This window comes from Glycine soja, chromosome 11 (assembly GCF_004193775.1).
Source record: "Glycine soja cultivar W05 chromosome 11, ASM419377v2, whole genome shotgun sequence".
NCBI classification, from domain to species: Eukaryota; Viridiplantae; Streptophyta; class Magnoliopsida; order Fabales; family Fabaceae; genus Glycine; species Glycine soja.
Window position 1 is genome coordinate 3,990,352 of NC_041012.1, and position 18,702 is coordinate 4,009,053.

At 34.6% G+C, this 18,702-nt stretch overlaps 3 protein-coding genes across 4 annotated transcripts; 1 reads left to right on the forward strand and 2 right to left on the reverse strand.

The window, feature by feature from the left end:
- Positions 1 to 782: 782 nt before the first annotated feature.
- LOC114374604 (cyclin-D3-3-like) lies at positions 783 to 2,924 on the reverse strand. Of its 2 annotated transcripts, none has more exons than XM_028332269.1 (4): positions 2,421 to 2,924; positions 2,108 to 2,309; positions 1,851 to 1,948; positions 783 to 1,767 (listed from the first exon to the last, which is right to left on the reverse strand). In XM_028332269.1, exons 1-4 carry the CDS (start codon positions 2,823 to 2,825, stop codon positions 1,498 to 1,500), a joined length of 975 nt encoding a protein of 324 aa, XP_028188070.1. In that variant the 5' UTR covers positions 2,826 to 2,924; the 3' UTR covers positions 783 to 1,497. The 2 variants fall into 2 exon arrangements, with proteins under 2 accessions (XP_028188070.1, XP_028188069.1); XM_028332268.1 differs by having other exon boundaries at positions 1,851 to 1,981.
- Positions 2,925 to 6,736: 3,812 nt separating this feature from the next.
- Positions 6,737 to 8,699, forward strand: LOC114376629 (F-box protein SKIP2-like). The gene has a single exon (XM_028334831.1). The coding sequence runs from the start codon at positions 6,782 to 6,784 to the stop codon at positions 8,360 to 8,362; it is 1,581 nt and encodes a 526-aa protein (XP_028190632.1). The 5' UTR covers positions 6,737 to 6,781; the 3' UTR covers positions 8,363 to 8,699.
- A 1,641-nt stretch (positions 8,700 to 10,340) lies between these two features.
- LOC114377465 (phosphatidylinositol 3,4,5-trisphosphate 3-phosphatase and protein-tyrosine-phosphatase PTEN2A-like) lies at positions 10,341 to 18,217 on the reverse strand. The gene is made up of 13 exons (XM_028335981.1): positions 17,983 to 18,217; positions 17,106 to 17,547; positions 15,671 to 15,772; positions 15,527 to 15,583; positions 14,198 to 14,263; positions 12,901 to 13,077; positions 12,717 to 12,803; positions 12,561 to 12,625; positions 12,417 to 12,493; positions 11,782 to 11,828; positions 11,538 to 11,668; positions 11,200 to 11,269; positions 10,341 to 11,060 (listed from the first exon to the last, which is right to left on the reverse strand). The coding sequence occupies exons 2-13, from the start codon at positions 17,526 to 17,528 to the stop codon at positions 10,539 to 10,541; spliced, it is 1,824 nt and encodes a 607-aa protein (XP_028191782.1). The 5' UTR covers positions 17,529 to 17,547; positions 17,983 to 18,217; the 3' UTR covers positions 10,341 to 10,538.
- Positions 18,218 to 18,702: the final 485 nt, after the last annotated feature.

An 18,702-nucleotide genomic window follows, 5' to 3' on the forward strand; every position in this document is an offset into this window, starting at 1 on the left:
TTACTCTTTCCCTATACATCTCGTGCAAAATGCATTTTCTATTTTGGTCTCTTTACCTTATAATGACAAGTGCTCAAACCAGGCACGATTAAATTTCAACAACCAATTTTTAGTTAACCAGAAGAAAATAACTCTTGATTAGACAACGGTCATGGTGTTCATAACATGGACTTACATTTTCAATTACTACTACTACAAGATGGTAGTGACAGCAAACATTGCATTAAATATGCAACCACAGACACTGAATTGCTTAAAGTCCCATGTTCATACTTAATGTCAAACAGGGGAAAAAAAGTTTGATCTGACTGTTGAAATATCCATACACTTTGAATTGTAACTTTTTTCTGCAGTAGTTAACCAGAAAAGAACTATATATTCATGAGATAGAATGTAGAACTGAAAGTTGTTAAAGTCCCATGTTCATACTTAATGACCAAAAAAAAAAAAAAGTTTGATCTGACTATTGAAACATCCATACATTTTGAATTGTAAATTTTTCCTCCAATAGTTGACCAGAAAAGAGCTATATATATTAATGTAGAACTGAAAGCTCAGTTTAGTAACGAACAACTTTGAGTCCAAATGTCCAGAAATTAGGATGACTCAAATGGAACCAAATAGTACTATATCCATTCCGATGGTTAGGTTTGTCCATACATGAATTTCGACCAAGCCAACAAAAACCTTGACCAAGGAATTGCAATCAAAGCTTTTCAATTCAGAGCATAGGCCGGAAGATCTTAATATCTAATTCAGAAAAAGGAAATGATTCCCGCATATTGAGATAACTGAAAGCATAAATAGATTGGTAAATTTGGTATGTTACAGGGAAAAATAGGGTTCCCCGTATGTAATCATAGAAGAAACCATGAGTATCTCCCGGAGTAATACAGATAAGACTTGTTATAGGGTCTAGCTTGACCACTTACAAGAGTTTCATTTATTTATCTAATGCATCACTAAAGACATTACACCCATCTTTGTTTATCTGTTAACCTCCATGTGCAGTTCCTATTCTGTACTAACAGGGAGAGATTGGAAGATAACAAAGAAACAAAGGAAATCTCTTGACTGTGCTTATTGGTACGTAACAGAACTTGCACTGGACACTTAACACAGGTAAAACTAAATTCATGTTTCTACCCAGTATCAGATCCTTGTTCCACTTAAATAACAAAGTGAAGGAATGGAGTCTCTCTGCCTTGTTCATTTTCAAATGTTCAGCCAGTAATCTTAAAACTAAGAACATAATGCAGTTCACCTCCATAACATAACTCCCGGATATCTTCATGCCGTTCCAAATAAATCTACCATGTTTTAAGGATGGACAAAACTTAAATGCAGTTGCTTAGATACTGTTGGTGTTGTTCTTCAATCAAAATTAGAGTTCACATTAGTAGCAGACCACCGACGTGAAACTTCAATTCTGATTGAAAATCAGCAATAAGAAACTGAATTTAAGTTTTGTTCTTTAAGGAACACTAAGTTAAGTTATTAACGAGGAGTTTTTAGAACATCAATGGCCACTCGATTCACCGGAGGCAGCGGCATCTGCTGGTCCTGAGGTTTTCTCCTCTTAATCAGTGGCCCCACTGAAGGTGATGCAACTGTCCACGAATCATTTGAACTGTCACAACTGAAAGATGCATCAATGACCCCATCTGGGCTACTAGGTTCAGACAAACGCTTGCGCCTAAGATTGTGAATGCCTTTGCTGCAAACTAATAGTCTCAACATAAGTTTGTAGCACTCATCCACTTGTTCCTGTAACATTTAGGCACCAAAATTTTCCAATTAGTCAATCAAATCCGTGGCAGATTTGAACTATTGAAGCTAAAATGACACACCTCACTAGTTTTAAGTAAACCAAGTAGCTGATTTCGGTACTCCGTAGCATTCAACGGCTCAATCTCTTTGATAACGTGGATCATTATAGCAGCAGCCACTGTAGAAGGAAGATAACTCATAACCCTTGAATCTGAAAAAATAAACAAAAAAAAAAAAGTATAAAAATTTCGAACCTGGTTAATTTCACTTTAATATGAATGATTTGTTTTATATCTATCTAATTTATTAACATTAGTACATATCTATTATTACTTACCTGCAATGACAGAGAGAAGAAGACGTTGGCACCTACGGAGAGACTCCGAATGCAAATGGCGCTTTAAACCAAGGCTTGTGAGAAAGTGTTGAAAGAAAGAAATTGGGGTGACGGGGTTCATTTTCCATTCGAGAGTGGACAACACAAGGAGTTCCATTCTCTGTATAGTCTTTGCTTCAAACAAGAATTTCGATTCCTCCACCTAATCAAAATTAAGAAAAGAAAAAAAAACGGTTCGACGTTGAAACACGAGAAACAAAAAACAAAGAAACAAACATGGGACATTAGCAAACATCGAAGTTGGAAAACGTACTTGGAAGTCCGAAAGAAGTGGCACTCGTGTCTCCTCCACTTTGGCGGCGAGAGAGACGCAAGCAACTGCGGTCAGTTGAGTCATCCATGGTTTTAGTTCGCTCTGAAACCTTAGGGTGGCGACGAACCTGTCGAAGTAGTTAACGGCGAGAACGGTGGTGAGAGGAGAGAAGCCGTGGAAGTTGGAGAGTTTAGAAATCAAACGTACAACGTGGTGGCGAGGGGAGAGAGTGGAATGCGTGGCGCGCTGTTTGGAGAGTAGAGAGAGAAGGAGGTCGTGTTGGAGGTTGTCGGGAAAAGTCAAAGGAGAAGGTTGGGTGTTGGAGAGAGTTTGAGAATGTTGTTGGAAAGTGAAAGAGTAGTGTTCTTGACAGAGGAGGAAAGAAGGAGAATGTGGGCGAGGCATGGCTGTTGAAGCTGAAAGAAAAGAAAGAAGATGAGGGAAGAGATAATTGGTTTATGATAGAGAGGAAGCCATTTACATCCTCTGCTTTACTTTGCATTACATACTAGTAATAGTCAATAGCTAAAACAAACAAATTTATTTATGCTCTGTCTTTTTTCTTTTTCTTTTCACCCGCCTTCTCCTTTTGCTGTCTGTCACATTCTTCCCGCCTTTCCTAATTCCTTAAAATATTATTGGTAATTGCTGGTGCTGTTTTTTTTTCTTTTTTAACCATGGTAATTAATGGTATGTCTGAAATATTTTACGGTGAGAAAAAATTTCTAACTTTTTGTTGTGATGAGGATAAAATAATAAATAGTTACTTCTATTTTTTTGTGATTTCATAATTTTGTAGAGTATATTATTTAACTAATTCGTAAGTTTTCCATCTTCTAACAAAAAAAATCTAATAAATCAAATTATCTTTCATTTTCACTTATCTTTATTTAGGTTAATTGTACATTTTATTTTTCAACTTTGTTAAATGAATCAAATTGCACTTTTTGTCCCTCATGATCTCTATGTCTCAGGTGAATTAATCTTGTTAAGTCAAGCTATACCCTTCATCCATACTTCTTTTTTTAAGATAAGAGCACTTATGGCTACAAGTAATAAGTTTTGATGTCCTAACAATATGAGCAACATAATTTACTTATTTCCCAATAAAACTCATCCTAGAGTTTGAGATTTGTAACAAAATTGTTTTACTTTTACGAAGGATAACATGCTAGGTAGCTACACCAGCTGAAACATGATTAAAAGTGTTCAGGACAGATTTGCAATTACTTTCGAAAATAACACTTTGGTGAAGGAATTCCATGGAAAACAGATGACTTTGCATTTATGAAGTTGCCTTGATCACCTCTAATGCATATTCCAACTCCAAACGCATTTGAATCCTTGAAGATTGTCGCGTCAAGGTTACACTTTACTAAAAACTAAAGTATTAATAAGATATTTTAATATGGAGATCAAAAAAAATATATTCAGCAACTCATTATTTTTTCTATAATCATGAGAAACAAATTATGAAAGGATAGAAACCATACGTCCATCCATTTGAAAGCTCTCACCAAGTGGGCAACTCAGTTATTTTTATTATCCCTCCAAAACCAAACAGAAAGAAGAAAAATGTTTACATTCTTAAAAGATGAAATTACTACTATTATTTTTTATTTAATTTTGATGGATTCTAATTTTTTATTTAACAACTCTCACTCTTGATTTAGAAATGAGACTTTCTAAAACTAGTGATTTTTTTAATAAATTATATACATATATATATATATATATATATATATATATATATATAACCAAGCAATATTTTTTTAATTTAATTTTGTACCAAATCATCTATAAAAAAATAATTTTCTATTTCTTTTCTTTATCATTCTGATTTTTTTTTTCTGAACCATACATAACATTAGTTGGACGGCGCTATGAGTTAACATAAATTTATTTTAACTTAAATTTTGAAAATGATTATTATTTTATTTAAAAACTCTTTTAAAAAGTTATTAAAAGGAAAATAATTTGTTTATGATAAATTGAATGTTCCAATTAAACATCTTGGCCGTGTAAATCATGATGTGAAGCGGATTATTTTGCTATATATGATATGAGTCACCAAAGGAGTTTCAAAAGTTCCCATGCTGTGTTGGATCACTTGGATGCAAATGAAAGAGCAATAAGTGACCATTATTTTCATTCCACTCGCTAATGACCAAAAACGTGTTGCCGCAATAGCTACCTTAAGATGTTGCACTATAACAGTAAAGAGAAGTAGAGAACTCAAGAAACAAAACAATCACCAACAAGAATGCGTGACTAACCCACCCACGCAAGTTACTTCATCAATTGTGATCGCATTGATAGTGATCCTCAATCATAACTTTGATCGAAAGGAAAGGGTACAAGAGCAAAGAGGACAAACATCACAAACTTTTAGATAAATTCATAGTATATGCTTATATATTGCTATATATTCAGTTAATCAACATTACATGTGCTGTACAAAATAAAAATTGAATGAAATCTCAATGGTTAAGTAGAGTTTGTTTTAAAATAAATTTAAATATATTTTTATTCTTAGAGTTTTGATTTTAGTCTCTGTATTATCTCGCTAAAATTGAAAATCATTATTTTTAGTTCTTAACCCGAGATGTAAAAAAAATAATTATGTGACACTTTCTCTTTAAAAAAACATTGTGTAACACTTATTAACTACTAATAAGTACCTATCCTTAATGACATCCACCGGTCCCTGTAATATACGGTCCCTGTAATATAATGTCAACATGTGACATATTTTAAAAAAATTATGACCCATAAAACAAATGTTAGGGGGTAAAAATAGTGATTTCAAATTTTTAAGGGATGAAAATTAAAGAAAAATATTTTACAAATACCAAAACTAAAATTAATTAATTCATAATCAAAATCAACACCGATTTCTCTCAAATAAACATAGTCGAAAGTAGCATTTGAAGTATCTCGTGCAGTTTTCAATTTTTTAGACCTGTATTTGAAGGTTAGAATTCCTAATTGAAGGTATGTTTTATTTTACATCAAGAATCAATTCCCTACACGGTAAACACGTTTCATTGTAAATTTGTATATGAAATTAATTCAGGTGTATGGATTATGATTTTAATTTTTTTAATATAAAAAATCTTATAAATTTTAAAAATTATATAGAAATATTATGAGTTATTAATTTTTTTTATAAGGTTTTAAAGATAGTTTGGATTTTAATGGATTTATATCATAAAAAATTAATTGATTTGAAAGATTTTTATAAATTTTTAAAAACACACTCAAAATTACAATAGGTAGTAAAATGAGTAATAAATTTTCAAAAACAAATGAGTAATAAACATGTGGTTATGGCTTTGTTATGGATTTATTTTTTACACTCTGTTGTCAAACCCTCAATAAGTGCAGAATTTTGCGGTTTGAAGGAAAAAATAAGGACACAGTTTAAGACTTACGCGAGAAGTTTTGAAGATAAATTCATTGTTTTAAAATAGTAGTACTGGTTTTAGCTTTATGCTGGCTCATTATTGCTTTTGTTATACTTATTTTTGCGAAGTGTTGTAAAAGAATGTTATACTGTGATTGTTGATGCCCTGCAATGGGGTGCTGATTTGAATATATCCCACGTTATTTTTGAAGTGGATTGCAAGAACGTTTTTTTATTGACACATGTTCATGCAGAAGAGGTTTTACGAGTCAATCGTATCGGAGCAACCTCCAATCGCTCTATTATTTCATTTTTCTTCCCATTTTTTTCTGTTTCAATTTTACTAATGTGGCGGAACAGATATAGATTTGTTAGGTAAATGTAAAACCTGTGAAATTTCCGAAAACTCACATTTCACAACACGGAAACATCACGAGAAAATCTACTAGAAATTTAAAGGTCCATGTGTTTGAATGGAAAAAGCAAAAAATAAAAATAAAAAATTGACCTGACAAGTTGAATTGTAAATCATATGGAATTAGAGAAATACCAGTGACAAGAGTACAAAGGCTGAACAATGAAACATAAAGCAAAACTATGAAATGAATTAACTGCATACTCTTATTTTCTATCTTTTTCTTTTCTTTTATTATAAAAAAATGTAAAGTGATACTCCCCTGGTGCATAATAAAAGAGACACAAAAATTGATAATAAAAATAGAAAAATAGAATAATAGAAAAGTGGAAAGGAAAAAAAAAAAAGCAAAGTGGAAGGAGCCCGGTCCAAGATGACACAGACACGCAAGCCCATTATCACGTACTGGGCTGACTCTGATGCATGAGTCCATACGCCCCTGTGCTCGCGCGAGTACTACACGCGCTGCAATCTTTTAAGCTTTAAATAAATCCTTCCATACCTCTCCTCCGCTTTCCGCACAAACCCTCCCCCTTCTCCATGGGACAGTCACCGTCCACCACCGCCGCGCCTCCGCCAGACCTCAACCGCCACCAAATTCCTCAGATACATCCAAACACCGATTCCGATTTCACCGATTACACCCTCCGTCTCTCCGACGATTGCCTGGCCGCAATCTTTCATTTCCTGAGCACCGCCGATCGGAAACGTTGCTCTCTGGTCTGCCGCCGGTGGCTCCGCGTCGACGGCCAGAGGCGGCACCGTCTCTCCCTCAACGCACAGCCGGAATTACTAGACTTCGTCCCTTCCCTATTCAACCGCTTCGACTCGGTGACGAAACTCGCTCTACGATGCGACCGAAAGTGCGCGAGCATAAACGACGACGCTTTGGTTCTGATCTCTCTGCGGTGCAGGAATCTCACGCGCCTGAAGCTGCGCGGCTGCCGCGACATAACTGAACTCGGAATGGCCGGCGTAGGCGAAAACTGCAAGGCCTTGAAGAAGCTATCGTGCGCGTCGTGCATGTTCGGAGCGAAGGGAATCGCGGCGGTGCTCGATCGATGCGTTACTTTGGAGGATCTCACGCTGAAGCGGCTCCGTGGGGTCCACCACATCACCGACGTGGAGGTTGGTGCCGCGGCTTCGTTGAAATCTATATGCCTTAAGGAACTCGTCAACGGTCAAAGCTTCGCGCCGCTTGTGATTGATTCGAAGAAGCTTCGAACGTTGAAGATTATTGGGTGCACGGGGGATTGGGATGAGACTCTGGTTAGGGTTGGGTGTTTCAACAATGGGTTGGTTGAGGTTCACTTGGAGAAGCTTCAGGTTACCGATGTGGGACTTGTTGCCGTGTCTAAATGTTTTGGTTTGGACACTTTGCACGTTGTGAAAACCGCTGAGTGCTCCGATGTGGGGCTTTGTGCGGTTGCTGATAGGTGTAGGTTGTTGAGGAAGGTTCACATTGATGGGTGGAGGACTAATAGGATTGGTGATGATGGGTTGCATGCGATTGCCAAACACTGTCTTAATTTGCAGGAGCTCGTGTTGATTGGTGTTTATCCCACTTTTTCGAGCCTAGCGGCGATTGCGTCCAATTGCAGGAATTTGGAGAGGTTGGCTCTTTGTGGGATTGGAACCGTTGGGGATGCGGAGATTGAGTGCATTGCTGATAAGTGTGTTGCACTCAGGAAGCTTTGCATTAAAGGGTGCCCTGTGTCTAATGCTGGGATTGGAGCTCTGGCTTCTGGGTGTCCCAATTTGGTTAAGGTTAAGGTGAAGAAGTGCAAAAGGATTACTGGTAAAGGGGTGGAGTGGGTGCGAGAACAGAGGGTTTCTTTGGCGTTTAATTATGATGATAGTGAAGTTGAAGCTTTGGATGGGAGTGCAAGTGATGGGATTGGCGGAGCTCGGGATAATACTGTAGAGTTTCTACCAACCATTAACCAAACAACCGTGGCTGTGGCTGAGGCTGATGCTGAAGCTTCTTCAAGTAATAATAACAACCGATTGACAATGTTAAGATCAAGGTTTGGGTTTTTGGCTGGTAGAAATTTAGTACCGGGTGCCTTCAGAAGATGGTCTAACGGTGATAATGTCTCCAGTAGCAGCAGTTTTGGATGATGTTAGTAAAAAAGCAGCAAGCCAGCAACCACATTCTTGCCAAGTTTGCATTCCTCCATATCTATAATAGTAGTTCTCATGTCGATTGCCTGTTCTTTGCAGTGTTGCTATGTGATTTTTTGTTTTTCATGTTAGTTGCTGATAGCAGCAGCATTTCTTTTGTTGACTAGATTTGTCAGTTACCCTCATTGATTGTCCCTTTCCTATTTGTTCTGGTTATACACCTTTGTAAAAGGTCTGTTTTATTTCCTATCAGTGCAGTTTTTTTTTTTTGATAAAAACTGCAGAGTTGACAAAAAAGAAGATAAAAACTGCAGAAAATCTCGTTCCCTCTTAATATACTTGTTACTACTACTGTGTTACTACTACTGTCGTTGGCGTGTGTTATATGTACCCAATATATAATCACAGGAAGTTGTTATATGTACCCAATATATAATCACAGGAAGTTGGGAACCACTTTTAACTGAATGAACATTAAAATGCTTCATCAACTCATGTTACAAAAACAGGCCATAAGTTGAGTATGCAAACTTTATACAATTTAGATAGAAACAAAATATAATCACGGGAAGTTGGGAAACATTAAAATGCTTCATTAACTCACAAGGTACAGAAAACAATACTTACCTGTAGTATTTGTAGTGGTATTCTTTAATTAAATATTGAAGCTTCGTCTCAATAACTCCCTTAATAAAAGTTTGGGTATTGTTAACTAGTGTGCATTAATTAAGGAAGAAAATTTATTTATTGTGAAGATTATAACAAACCATAAAAAAAGTTATCAACCGCTAAATTTTGTACATCCTAATAAAAAAAATAATCTCATTTTAGTTCCTTAATTAACAGGACACCAATTATCATTTGCCTAAAAGTTTATATCAAGATTAATATATGAAACTCTAATTTTAATCTTTAATTTTAATTAAAATTGTATCTGATCTTCTGACAGAGAAAAACTATTAATAACAATATTTAAATCATTAACTCAAAAATGCCTAACCATAGTCAGGGTTGCCTTTCGTTAACCCAAAGACAGGAAAATATGCTACTTCATCTATTGCTATTAGCAGATTGCAAAAGAATCTTATGATGCAGCAATTGATTATTTTTTAAAGGTTAAAATATGTTTTTTTTTTTATAAATATCAAAAAGTTTAAAATTTGTTCATGTAAATTTTTTTATATGTTTTTTATTCTCATAAAATTAAAATGTTACTCTGACTCAGAATTAGAACGAATCCAAATCTAGGTATCTACTAAAAATTGAACACTTGGAGTCATGTTTCATTTTTCTCTTTCCCCGATTCTCTTTCCTTTAACCACAACTCTGGCCACTGCTCCATCACCACCCCACCCATCTCCGCGTTGCATTGCCACCTGCATCGTGCGTCACTACCCGCACTAGTCAGCATAATGCGCACCACGGTGTCGGGGTCACAGATACGAGGGAGAAAGGAATGCATGGGATGTTTGGGGGTTTGATGGTGCAGTTTGAGAGTGATTTTTTTTTTTTTAAATCCTAGGTTTGAGAGAAAAGATTTTTTTTTTTTATAAAAAAATCCTACAAACCGTCACAAATTGTAATTTGATTTTTTAAATTTTTTTTGTAATTTGTGATGATTCTTAACCCTAGAAATTAAATTTTAAATTATAAATTAAAAAAATTTATCGTAGGTTCAGATTTGTCCAAACTTAACTCTGAATAAAAAAATAATACATTTTAATTTTATAAGGATGAAAAATATATCAAAATTTTTACAAGAATAGATTTCGAATATTTTGATATTGATAGGGATGAAAAATATATTTTAGTTTTTTAAAAAAATTATTTTTTCCAAACATTTTATTAGCAAAATGATAATAAATAATGATAAAAAATGATTTCTTCAAATTAAGTAAAATCAAACAGACATTGGTGTTGTATTTGCTACCTTTTGACTTCGACTAGCAATGATTTTGGAATTCTCCATAGGCCATTGAGGACAGTGAAGCATATCACGTAGAATACTTGAGAGAATCATGTAAACATGTAACCCTTAAAATATACAGAGTTTAAATAATAAAATACAGAAAGTTCTTTTGACAACAAATTGGGGGAAAACCAATGAATTCCCTAATGCCTAATGCCTTTCCTGAAAAGTATTGAAATCAATCAAAAGTCATCCCACATCCTCTCAGTCACTTTCAAAATCTTCATCTCCAAAGGAAAAAACTGAAGCATCTGCCGCGATTGCCTTGATGTCACTTGCCCCTACAGATCCCATGTTTATACTGTTATTGCCTGTATGATTTTTATGAAGTTTATCTGTATCTGATTCTTCAGAAGCAACGTTTTGCTTGCGTTCCTCTTGTTGTAGTGACAACTGATCCGTTTTGTGTGTCAACATCCCTACATGGTCAGTTGTTGTCTCAGATACTTGATGAGGTGCCATAAATTTGTACTCAGTTGCAGCTTTCGTGCTTTGTGTATCCCGGGTCTCCTCTTCGTCACTGTCTGAGAATACATCATCATCTCCATTTCTAGGGACTTCACTCTCACTTGAATTAGATGTAGTATGCTTTAGACCAGGTAGGGCATTGCTTGTGTTTCCATCAGATCCTTTGCTGGCAGGATTCGATTTTGTATTTGCAGGTAGGATGGCATTATACCCTATCATCACAATTTCCACCTTGAATCCTGGAGCAGGGATCTTTCTCTGAAGGGTGCAACCATAAGTTTAAATTATTGTCAGGTTCAGAAGATAAACCAATAGACGTACCTAGGGGTAGAACCGCAGTAAGATACTAAGGTTTACCCGCATACAGAATAACATTGAAAAAAAGTGCATATTTTACCTTGTCGAAACCATCAAAATCTGAACCATCCAAAATTTTTCGGTTTTCTGTCAATGTTGTATTCATCCAACTACCAAGAAGAAAGTGGTACATCAAGAAAGCTGCTAATCTGTGTAAACAAACTGCTTCATACTAACATGATTTTGAAGATAACAAATCTTTAATATATAGTGGAATAGGGAATGCAACTATTCGTCATGATAGACATTTAGGCCTTCATATAAAAAAGATTCCAATAAAATCACTATATAAGCCACAATACAATCATAATGATTCTGGTAAGTGAGTGAAAAGCAGAAAAAAAGGGTGGCCAAACGAAATAGGTGTTCTTAACAAACCAGTAGAAATCTCCCTGTCGATCTTGAAACTGAATTTTGAAGTCTCCTACCAACTCTGTTAGACCAGGCTCTCCTGGTAGGGCAAAAACCACAATTCCTTTCTTTGGTGCACTGATCCAGAAATCTTCTGGCTGCAAATGAGTTTAGAAAGTAAATTCAGTAATCAAATTCAAATCTATTGGCATTGATGCTTTGGGAAAGAATCAGTACTCATACAAAAGATGGCCTAAAAAATACTGTGTACCATTAGATCCTTTGTTTTGGGATGCTTTCTTGTGGTAAAAAGAATTCCTGAGAATAAGTTAAAATATCAGGCTTTGTAGATTAAAATGTCAGTTGTAAGAACAACCTAACAAGTTGCATGAAAAAGTACAGGACAAACTAGAGTCTTTCAGAGGTAGAAATATATATCAATTACTTTGGTTTAAATTCAATTGGGAAAGATGCAGGCACTTTCAGGTTAAAAAGTGCAACCATATTAAAGGTACATAGTAGGATATATGAAGTTCTGAACCAGACCACCAAATGAATGTTCAAATTTCTTGAGCTATACTTAAATGAGAGAATATTGAGGACTTATTTTTAGCTGTCATCTCATTTTATGTCCATTCTTCCATTTACTCCTTTATCAGGTAAAACATTTGTTGACTGCACAACGATTTTTATTTTTATAATTGGACCATTATACATTTTTCCTTTTCTCCCCATGCAAAACTTGGAATGTAAGTGATTTTAGTTTGCTCAAAAACCATGTGTTGAAATTCACACTATAGATATAGAAGGGAGAAGACCTTGTCATGGAGTATTTTCCTAGATAACTTAGTAATATTACTGAAATTCAAATGACATGAATAGAAAGCAATGAGCTTTGCTACTTACCCTTATGATCAGAAATTGTAATAGATGGTCTAACCCAATAAGGGCATTCGTGAAGCCGAAACCCTCTTAGCATGCACCTGTCAAAGTCCAAATTAAGAGGATCCTTCTTCGATTTTGGTACATTGTGACAAAATTACATCTTACCTTCGTCCTGGCTGGACTTCTCCATTGAAGTGTGTTAAAGTCCGTTCAAAGTATTTTACATATCTCTAAAAAAATACAGAAATAAATAATTTAGAAAGAATATGTGCAGAATATTACATCTTTAAATAAAACAATAAACCAAAATTAATGACTGACAATCTGACTAGGGAGGATTAGAGCCTTTCCATCTACACATCTTTTATGGTTAAAGTAATCAATAGCTTCCTCTGCAGTTGGGAAGAACTGCAAAATGATGTTGACAGTCAAAAATTGCAAAACTCAGAGAGAAAAGTGCACAACTGACATTCCAAAGTCTTTGAAGTTGATTATCATGACTTGCCTTAAGAAATAAAAGAAGACTACATATCATCAGTCCAGTCCTCCCCATACCAGCTTTACAATGAACAACCACCACATTTTGAATATCCTCCTTCAACCATGAATATGCACTTTGACAAAATGATGCTATAAGTTGAATAGGAGGGCAATTATGATCACTAAATGGGAAAGTTGCAACCTGAAAACAATCCCAATAGGTTAACGGGACAAACAAGAATATTGCAATAATTTGATTAAAATATTGTGGCTCATTCCTTATTTCTATTTTGGACATCTGCCAAACCAAACTGCAATTAAAAGTTAGAATAATTATTTTCTCCACATTTATATCCAATTTTTGTATGTTCCTATTTGATGTTTTCATACATTCTAAAATATTGTTAGAGTTCCTTGGGGAATGACACTGGAAAATTTGTCAATAGGATCTTCTGAATGATTGTGATGAGGATATGCAAGGTACTGTCCTACTATAGCTGATATTGACCATCAAAGTTAGACAACTTAGCAACATATACAGACTTTCTTTTTTTTGCTCCTATTTTATGTTATCATATATCCAACCTTTTCCCAATAAAAAGGAGGTGGCACATTGGAATGTAGTCATGTATTGTTTGAGCATAGGAGAGGAGCGTGGGAGGGGGGGAGCAACAAAAGGAATGACTAGCATACCATCATGGGTTCATGGTTTTGTTTCTTTTTCCTAATCATTTCATAAAAATCCTATGAAAATATTTTACTGATTTGTTAATAACAATTATTGAATGGTTAAGATTCAGTGATATTAAAGGTTAGGATTAGTTTCCTGATAGAAATTTAACAGAAAGATATATTAATTTAATACACGAAGTCTAAGGATTAAATGAGACCGAATTAAAGTTTAGGATGTTGTAAAAGTAACAAATTTAGAATACTTCTATATATTTTTTGCTTTATCATTTATCTTTATCAGGGTCCCTTGGGATAATTTAAGAGAAAAAAAATGATATTTCCGTGTCTTTCAGAGTGTTTGGGAGCAAGAGTTACCATCATATTCATTTAAAACAGGTAAAATACCAAACTCTTTGAATTTTTTTTACCAAACTCTACAGTAGCTGCATTGCAAATATCAGCTCCTGGCAAGTTGACCCCAATTTTCAACTTTAAGTTGAACATAAAGAACAAGTGCACTGAATATAAAGGACAAGTGCTGGGTCCAGTAGACTAGAAAGGTAAATGATAGGTAACAGTCAAAATTATTACCCATCTATACCACTATATCAATTGGATTGCTAAAGTGAAAATAAAGATAAAAATCACACCTTCCCCTGGAATAATGATCCGTCATATAACCTTTCTGAACAAAGATTGTATACTTTGTACTTTCCCTGCACATCAAGGTTTCAAGAGAACAAAATTGTCAGAAGATCATAGATAAATTGTCAACAACCCTCAGCATATCAAGATACTAGGAGAAATTAACTGTTGCAGCAAACCATTTAGTGAAACAAGAAAAATGGATAATAATTGCTCAAATTTGTGGAGGAAGTTGGAGCTTGGGAGAATTTCAGGATCTTCAGGTACTCAAAGTATCTCTTTACATGTAGCAGAAGAGTTCAAGATCACTGTCAATTATAATTAAATGTTGGGTTGCTTTTCGGGTACTGTAGATGACTGTTGTATATGATACCATTAATCCAAGTGTTATAGCAATGTTATTTTATATTTTTGGCTTAATTACACTTTTGGTCTCCATTCTTCCACCTATAATAAGCAATTTTAGTCCTCCTAATTTTAATTGCTTGCATTTAGTCCTGTTAGTTTCGTAATAGTTCAAACTTCAATAAGTCCCTCACCTGAAAATGTTATCCAATAAATAATAGAAATGTAATAGAGATATGACATATCAATAATTCACATAAATTAGCAAAGAAAAAATGTATAAAATGTTTAGATAACAATAAAAAATTTATACAATGAAACATTTTTTATTTAATTTATTTTCCTTTCTGAATCAATACTGATCAATGATAGATTACACCTCTGTTACATTTCTGTTAATTAATGGATGGAATTTGGGGTGGGGAAATTAATTTGAACAAATAGGAAAATATGACGACTAAAGGGGAGCAATTAAAACTAAGAGGACTAAAACCGCTAATAGACTAAAGTACGCAAACTAAAAATGCAATTAAGCTTATATTTTACTAATATCTTTCAGTTTCTTTTTGTTTTACTTAAGATAGGTCGGATATTATCTATTCTAAGGGTTAGGATTTTTTAACTAAGGCATTCTATGATATATGAAGGGATTTAATTTTAATGGCTTTAACAGGGGATAGTTCACATTTTCCTATAAAATGTTTTCTTCTATATTCCTGAGCTGTTAACCAGAAGATAAAGTACTCTTTGGTTCTGTTCTAGATTTCTTTGACCATCCTTTTGATAAGAACCTTGGGAGATCTACACCACAAGTTAAACACTGCAGCCCAAAGTCTCATACTTCCATATACGAGAATCCCATACTTCCAACGCAGAACTCATGTCTCATACTTTTCAGTTAGATCTCAACACTGATCTTCCAATTTCTCTCGAGTGCTACTGGATGAGAAGAAAATAGGATCCCAGGACTGCAATAGATATTATGTTACCTTATGATGTGTTTCAAAAAACTTGATCACTTCATCCATGTGATTGCGATAGAACCCCTGCAACACAGCTCCCCCTTAAAACAAAATTGAATGGTGACTGAGCTTGGCTTAAACATGAGACGAGCTGACTGTCTATAAGTATACCTCAATGTATCCAAAAATTCCAGAGCTAAAATCACCACCCGGAAATCCCATAGCAATTATATTTTCAGTGATGTATGTCATGTCCAAATCAAATCCATCTTCCTGTTACAAAGAATAAGAATTAAAAATATTAATGTACAAGAAAAAATGAAATCAACATGGAAGGAGAGTCAAATCTTCAAAAAAAGAGGGTAAAATATGTTAACTTGTATCAGAGAAAGCACCAGATACACAAGAGTATGATGCATTAACCAAGCAGTCAATGCCAATTAGATTCTTCAATAGACAAAGTCGAGATAGTGATCTTTTCTGTCATGATGCTTTTTACATGGTGGGAAAATCAACAGATTTGTCTTATTAAGAATGTTAGGAGACAGAACAACACTTTTATAGGAGGTAATAAACCTAAGATTCCAGGAAGATACTTGGAAAGTACAATATTTTGAGTACATGCTCTTCTACTAAAAATTTTGCACCAATCGTTTGTACAGAATTTCATAAACTCCTATAAGATGTTTTTCTAGAGCTTGTTTCTTGTCCATATGTGAACTGAAAACACAGAGCATGCCTAAAGTTTTGGTAGATTGTGTGAACTATTTGATTAATATTAACTTGATGGAATGCATTGTGAAGTGACTAGGTTGAGATCAAAATCCAGCATATTTAACTTGATGGGATGCATGCTGTTAAGGAACATTTTTGGGTAGCGTATTACCATTTTGAATAGCTATCAAAATTGTCCACAACTATTATACAGTATCCAAGAGGATATGAGGTTTTAACAATTAGGTATATCACTTGCAAAATACAAAATACAAAACGATCATCATATCCTCTTGTATAATGTAACAAAATAAGAACATGCCAAGAGGAAGAAACCAAATAAAATATTTTTTTTTCTTTTTAAATGTTTTTAATGAGTGATTCATAGCTTGTCAATCAGTATATTTTTTGAAAAAGAAGTGCAAAGCAATAGATGTAAAAAACAATAATTATGTTATAAGATTTGTTATAACTGATACACGTGACATATTTCATAAATGCAATATAACAGGGAATAACATGGTTAGCAGCAGCATTAGTAATATCATTCAGGTCATGTGCCTATTCATATAACCAATTTTAAACTGAAGTTGCTGGCTTGCTGCCAATGCAGATAAACAATGACATAATGCTGACGCAAAATATATCATCAGAAAAATAAGTAAATAACTAAATATAAGGGTTCAGTTTGTTAATCAACTTATTCAAGAGGAACAGGTGACAAAAAAAAACCATGCCGGTACTGAACGTGAGTTCACACTTCACACAACTGCAAGTGCCTCAACCAGCAGATTTGGACATGATAACATAGATCAGTTGTACAATTTATCCCATGGTGTGGACGTAGAAGTGGTAAAACCAAACCAGGTGTAAAATTTGGCACTCAACTGACCTGGTATCTACGTTTATTTTGAGAGACAATATGGCGAGCTTTGACCTGCACCGCCTTTACTGCACTCTTGGAAGAGTCCACCAAGCCTTTGGTGACGGATTCAAGTAAGTTAGATTGCTCGGTTCCTGACTTGACTGGAGCAGTTTCATTTGATAGCGTTTGCAATCCAAGCCCACCAGTCAGGCGAGCAAAAGCTGACATGCCAGCGTTTTGGGCCTGGGAGTTCTGTTGTGCTCCTCCAAGCCCAAGGGCCTGTGGGAATTTCAGATTTCTTGCCCAGGATGATATGCCAGAAGTGGGTGATGACAATTGTGAATCATGTGCATTGCCAGTTTGTCCAGACGCTTTGGTTGAGTGCCGATCTTCAGTATTAGAAGCTGGAGGAGTAGGTTGAGATGAAGAATCAGCTGAAGCTGGTTCCATGAGTCACTCAAATGCAGCTCTGCAAAATGGAAAACCAATCTAAGTCATGAGCAATTTAACTTTAAGCAGCTCACAACAACTTAACTAAATAAATCAATATACACCGTAGAATGTTGGTGGTAAAATTATTATATGAAAATACCAAAAGAACACCTGAATTAGTAAGTTTGAAACATCTACTTCACACAAGCTAATTAATTACAGAATCGAAACCGTTCTCTCATAAATTAACTGGATTGGAACATAAATTGAATCAAAACAGTGCAAAAACGTTGGCGTCGGGAATGTACCAGAGGGATCTGAAAATGGAAGCTGCACTGTCACAGATTGAGCAGATTTGCGGTTTAATCGAACACGGGCAATAAATGTAGTGTGTAAATAATGTATAAGCATGTTCGCATCGACGCATCGTAAATACAAAGAATGAAAAATGCAGGAGCAGTGAATCGCTTACCAGTGAATCGGTGGCGATGCACCCTATTCGATCTGTTTCGAAGGGAACAATGGTTTCGTGAAGGAGAAAAGAAACACGTGATTTCAAAGTTTGGGATTTAGATCAATGCAGGCTGATTGGAGTCATCGACAATTTGACATTGGAAATCCATGGGAGAATGAAATGAACAAGCTCGCCGGTGGAAAATGAAATATTCATATAAAACAGGTAGACCGTTGTTGCTTATTTCATAATTCACGATTTTATCATCAAATTAAGATTAGGAGTGATAAAGAAAAGAAAAAATAAACAAAAGTTTATTAAGTTGCAAATTTGTAGTCCACGTTAATTCTTTTCCGCGATTTTAATCCTTTATTTTTTTTCCCGCGATTTTTGTTCAGAAATTTTAGAATATCAATATTTTGATATATATATATATATATATATATCAATCTTATTAGTTATTATTAATTGTTCTTACTTTTTAAGAAAGTGTTCTCACGGTATGTTATTTTTAATTTTATTCCAATTGAACTATAATTGAATAAATTTAACTTATTGATTTGAGGTATAAATTAAAAAGTAATTTAATTAATTAAAGTATAAATAAAAAAATATGTAAAAAATTTAGAAGAACAAATAGTGTCATAATTTTGTTTTAGATAAAATTAGTAGGGTTTTTTAGACAAAATTAGGAGGATGAGTGTAATGCATAAATAGTGTTCGTACGACGTTTTTTAG

What these genes read in the sequence shown, in the direction of transcription:
- LOC114376629 (XM_028334831.1), top strand. Translation starts at nt 6,782, where the DNA reads ATGGGACAGTCACCGTCCACCACCGCCGCGCCTCCGCCAGACCTCAAC.
- LOC114374604 (XM_028332268.1), bottom strand. Translation starts at nt 2,825, where the DNA reads ATGCCTCGCCCACATTCTCCTTCTTTCCTCCTCTGTCAAGAACACTAC. An exon ending in CACTTCTTTCGGACTTCCAA is followed by an intron (nt 2,310 to 2,420) that starts GTACGTTTTCCA and finishes AATTTTGATTAG; the next exon opens with GTGGAGGAATCGAAATTCTT. An exon ending in TCTTCTCTCTGTCATTGCAG is followed by an intron (nt 1,982 to 2,107) that starts GTAAGTAATAAT and finishes TTATTTTTTCAG; the next exon opens with ATTCAAGGGTTATGAGTTAT.
- LOC114377465 (XM_028335981.1), bottom strand. Translation starts at nt 17,528, where the DNA reads ATGGAACCAGCTTCAGCTGATTCTTCATCTCAACCTACTCCTCCAGCT. An exon ending in CCAAAACAAAGGATCTAATG is followed by an intron (nt 11,669 to 11,781) that starts GTACACAGTATT and finishes ACTCATTTGCAG; the next exon opens with CCAGAAGATTTCTGGATCAG. An exon ending in ATTTTGATGGTTTCGACAAG is followed by an intron (nt 11,061 to 11,199) that starts GTAAAATATGCA and finishes TGCACCCTTCAG; the next exon opens with AGAAAGATCCCTGCTCCAGG.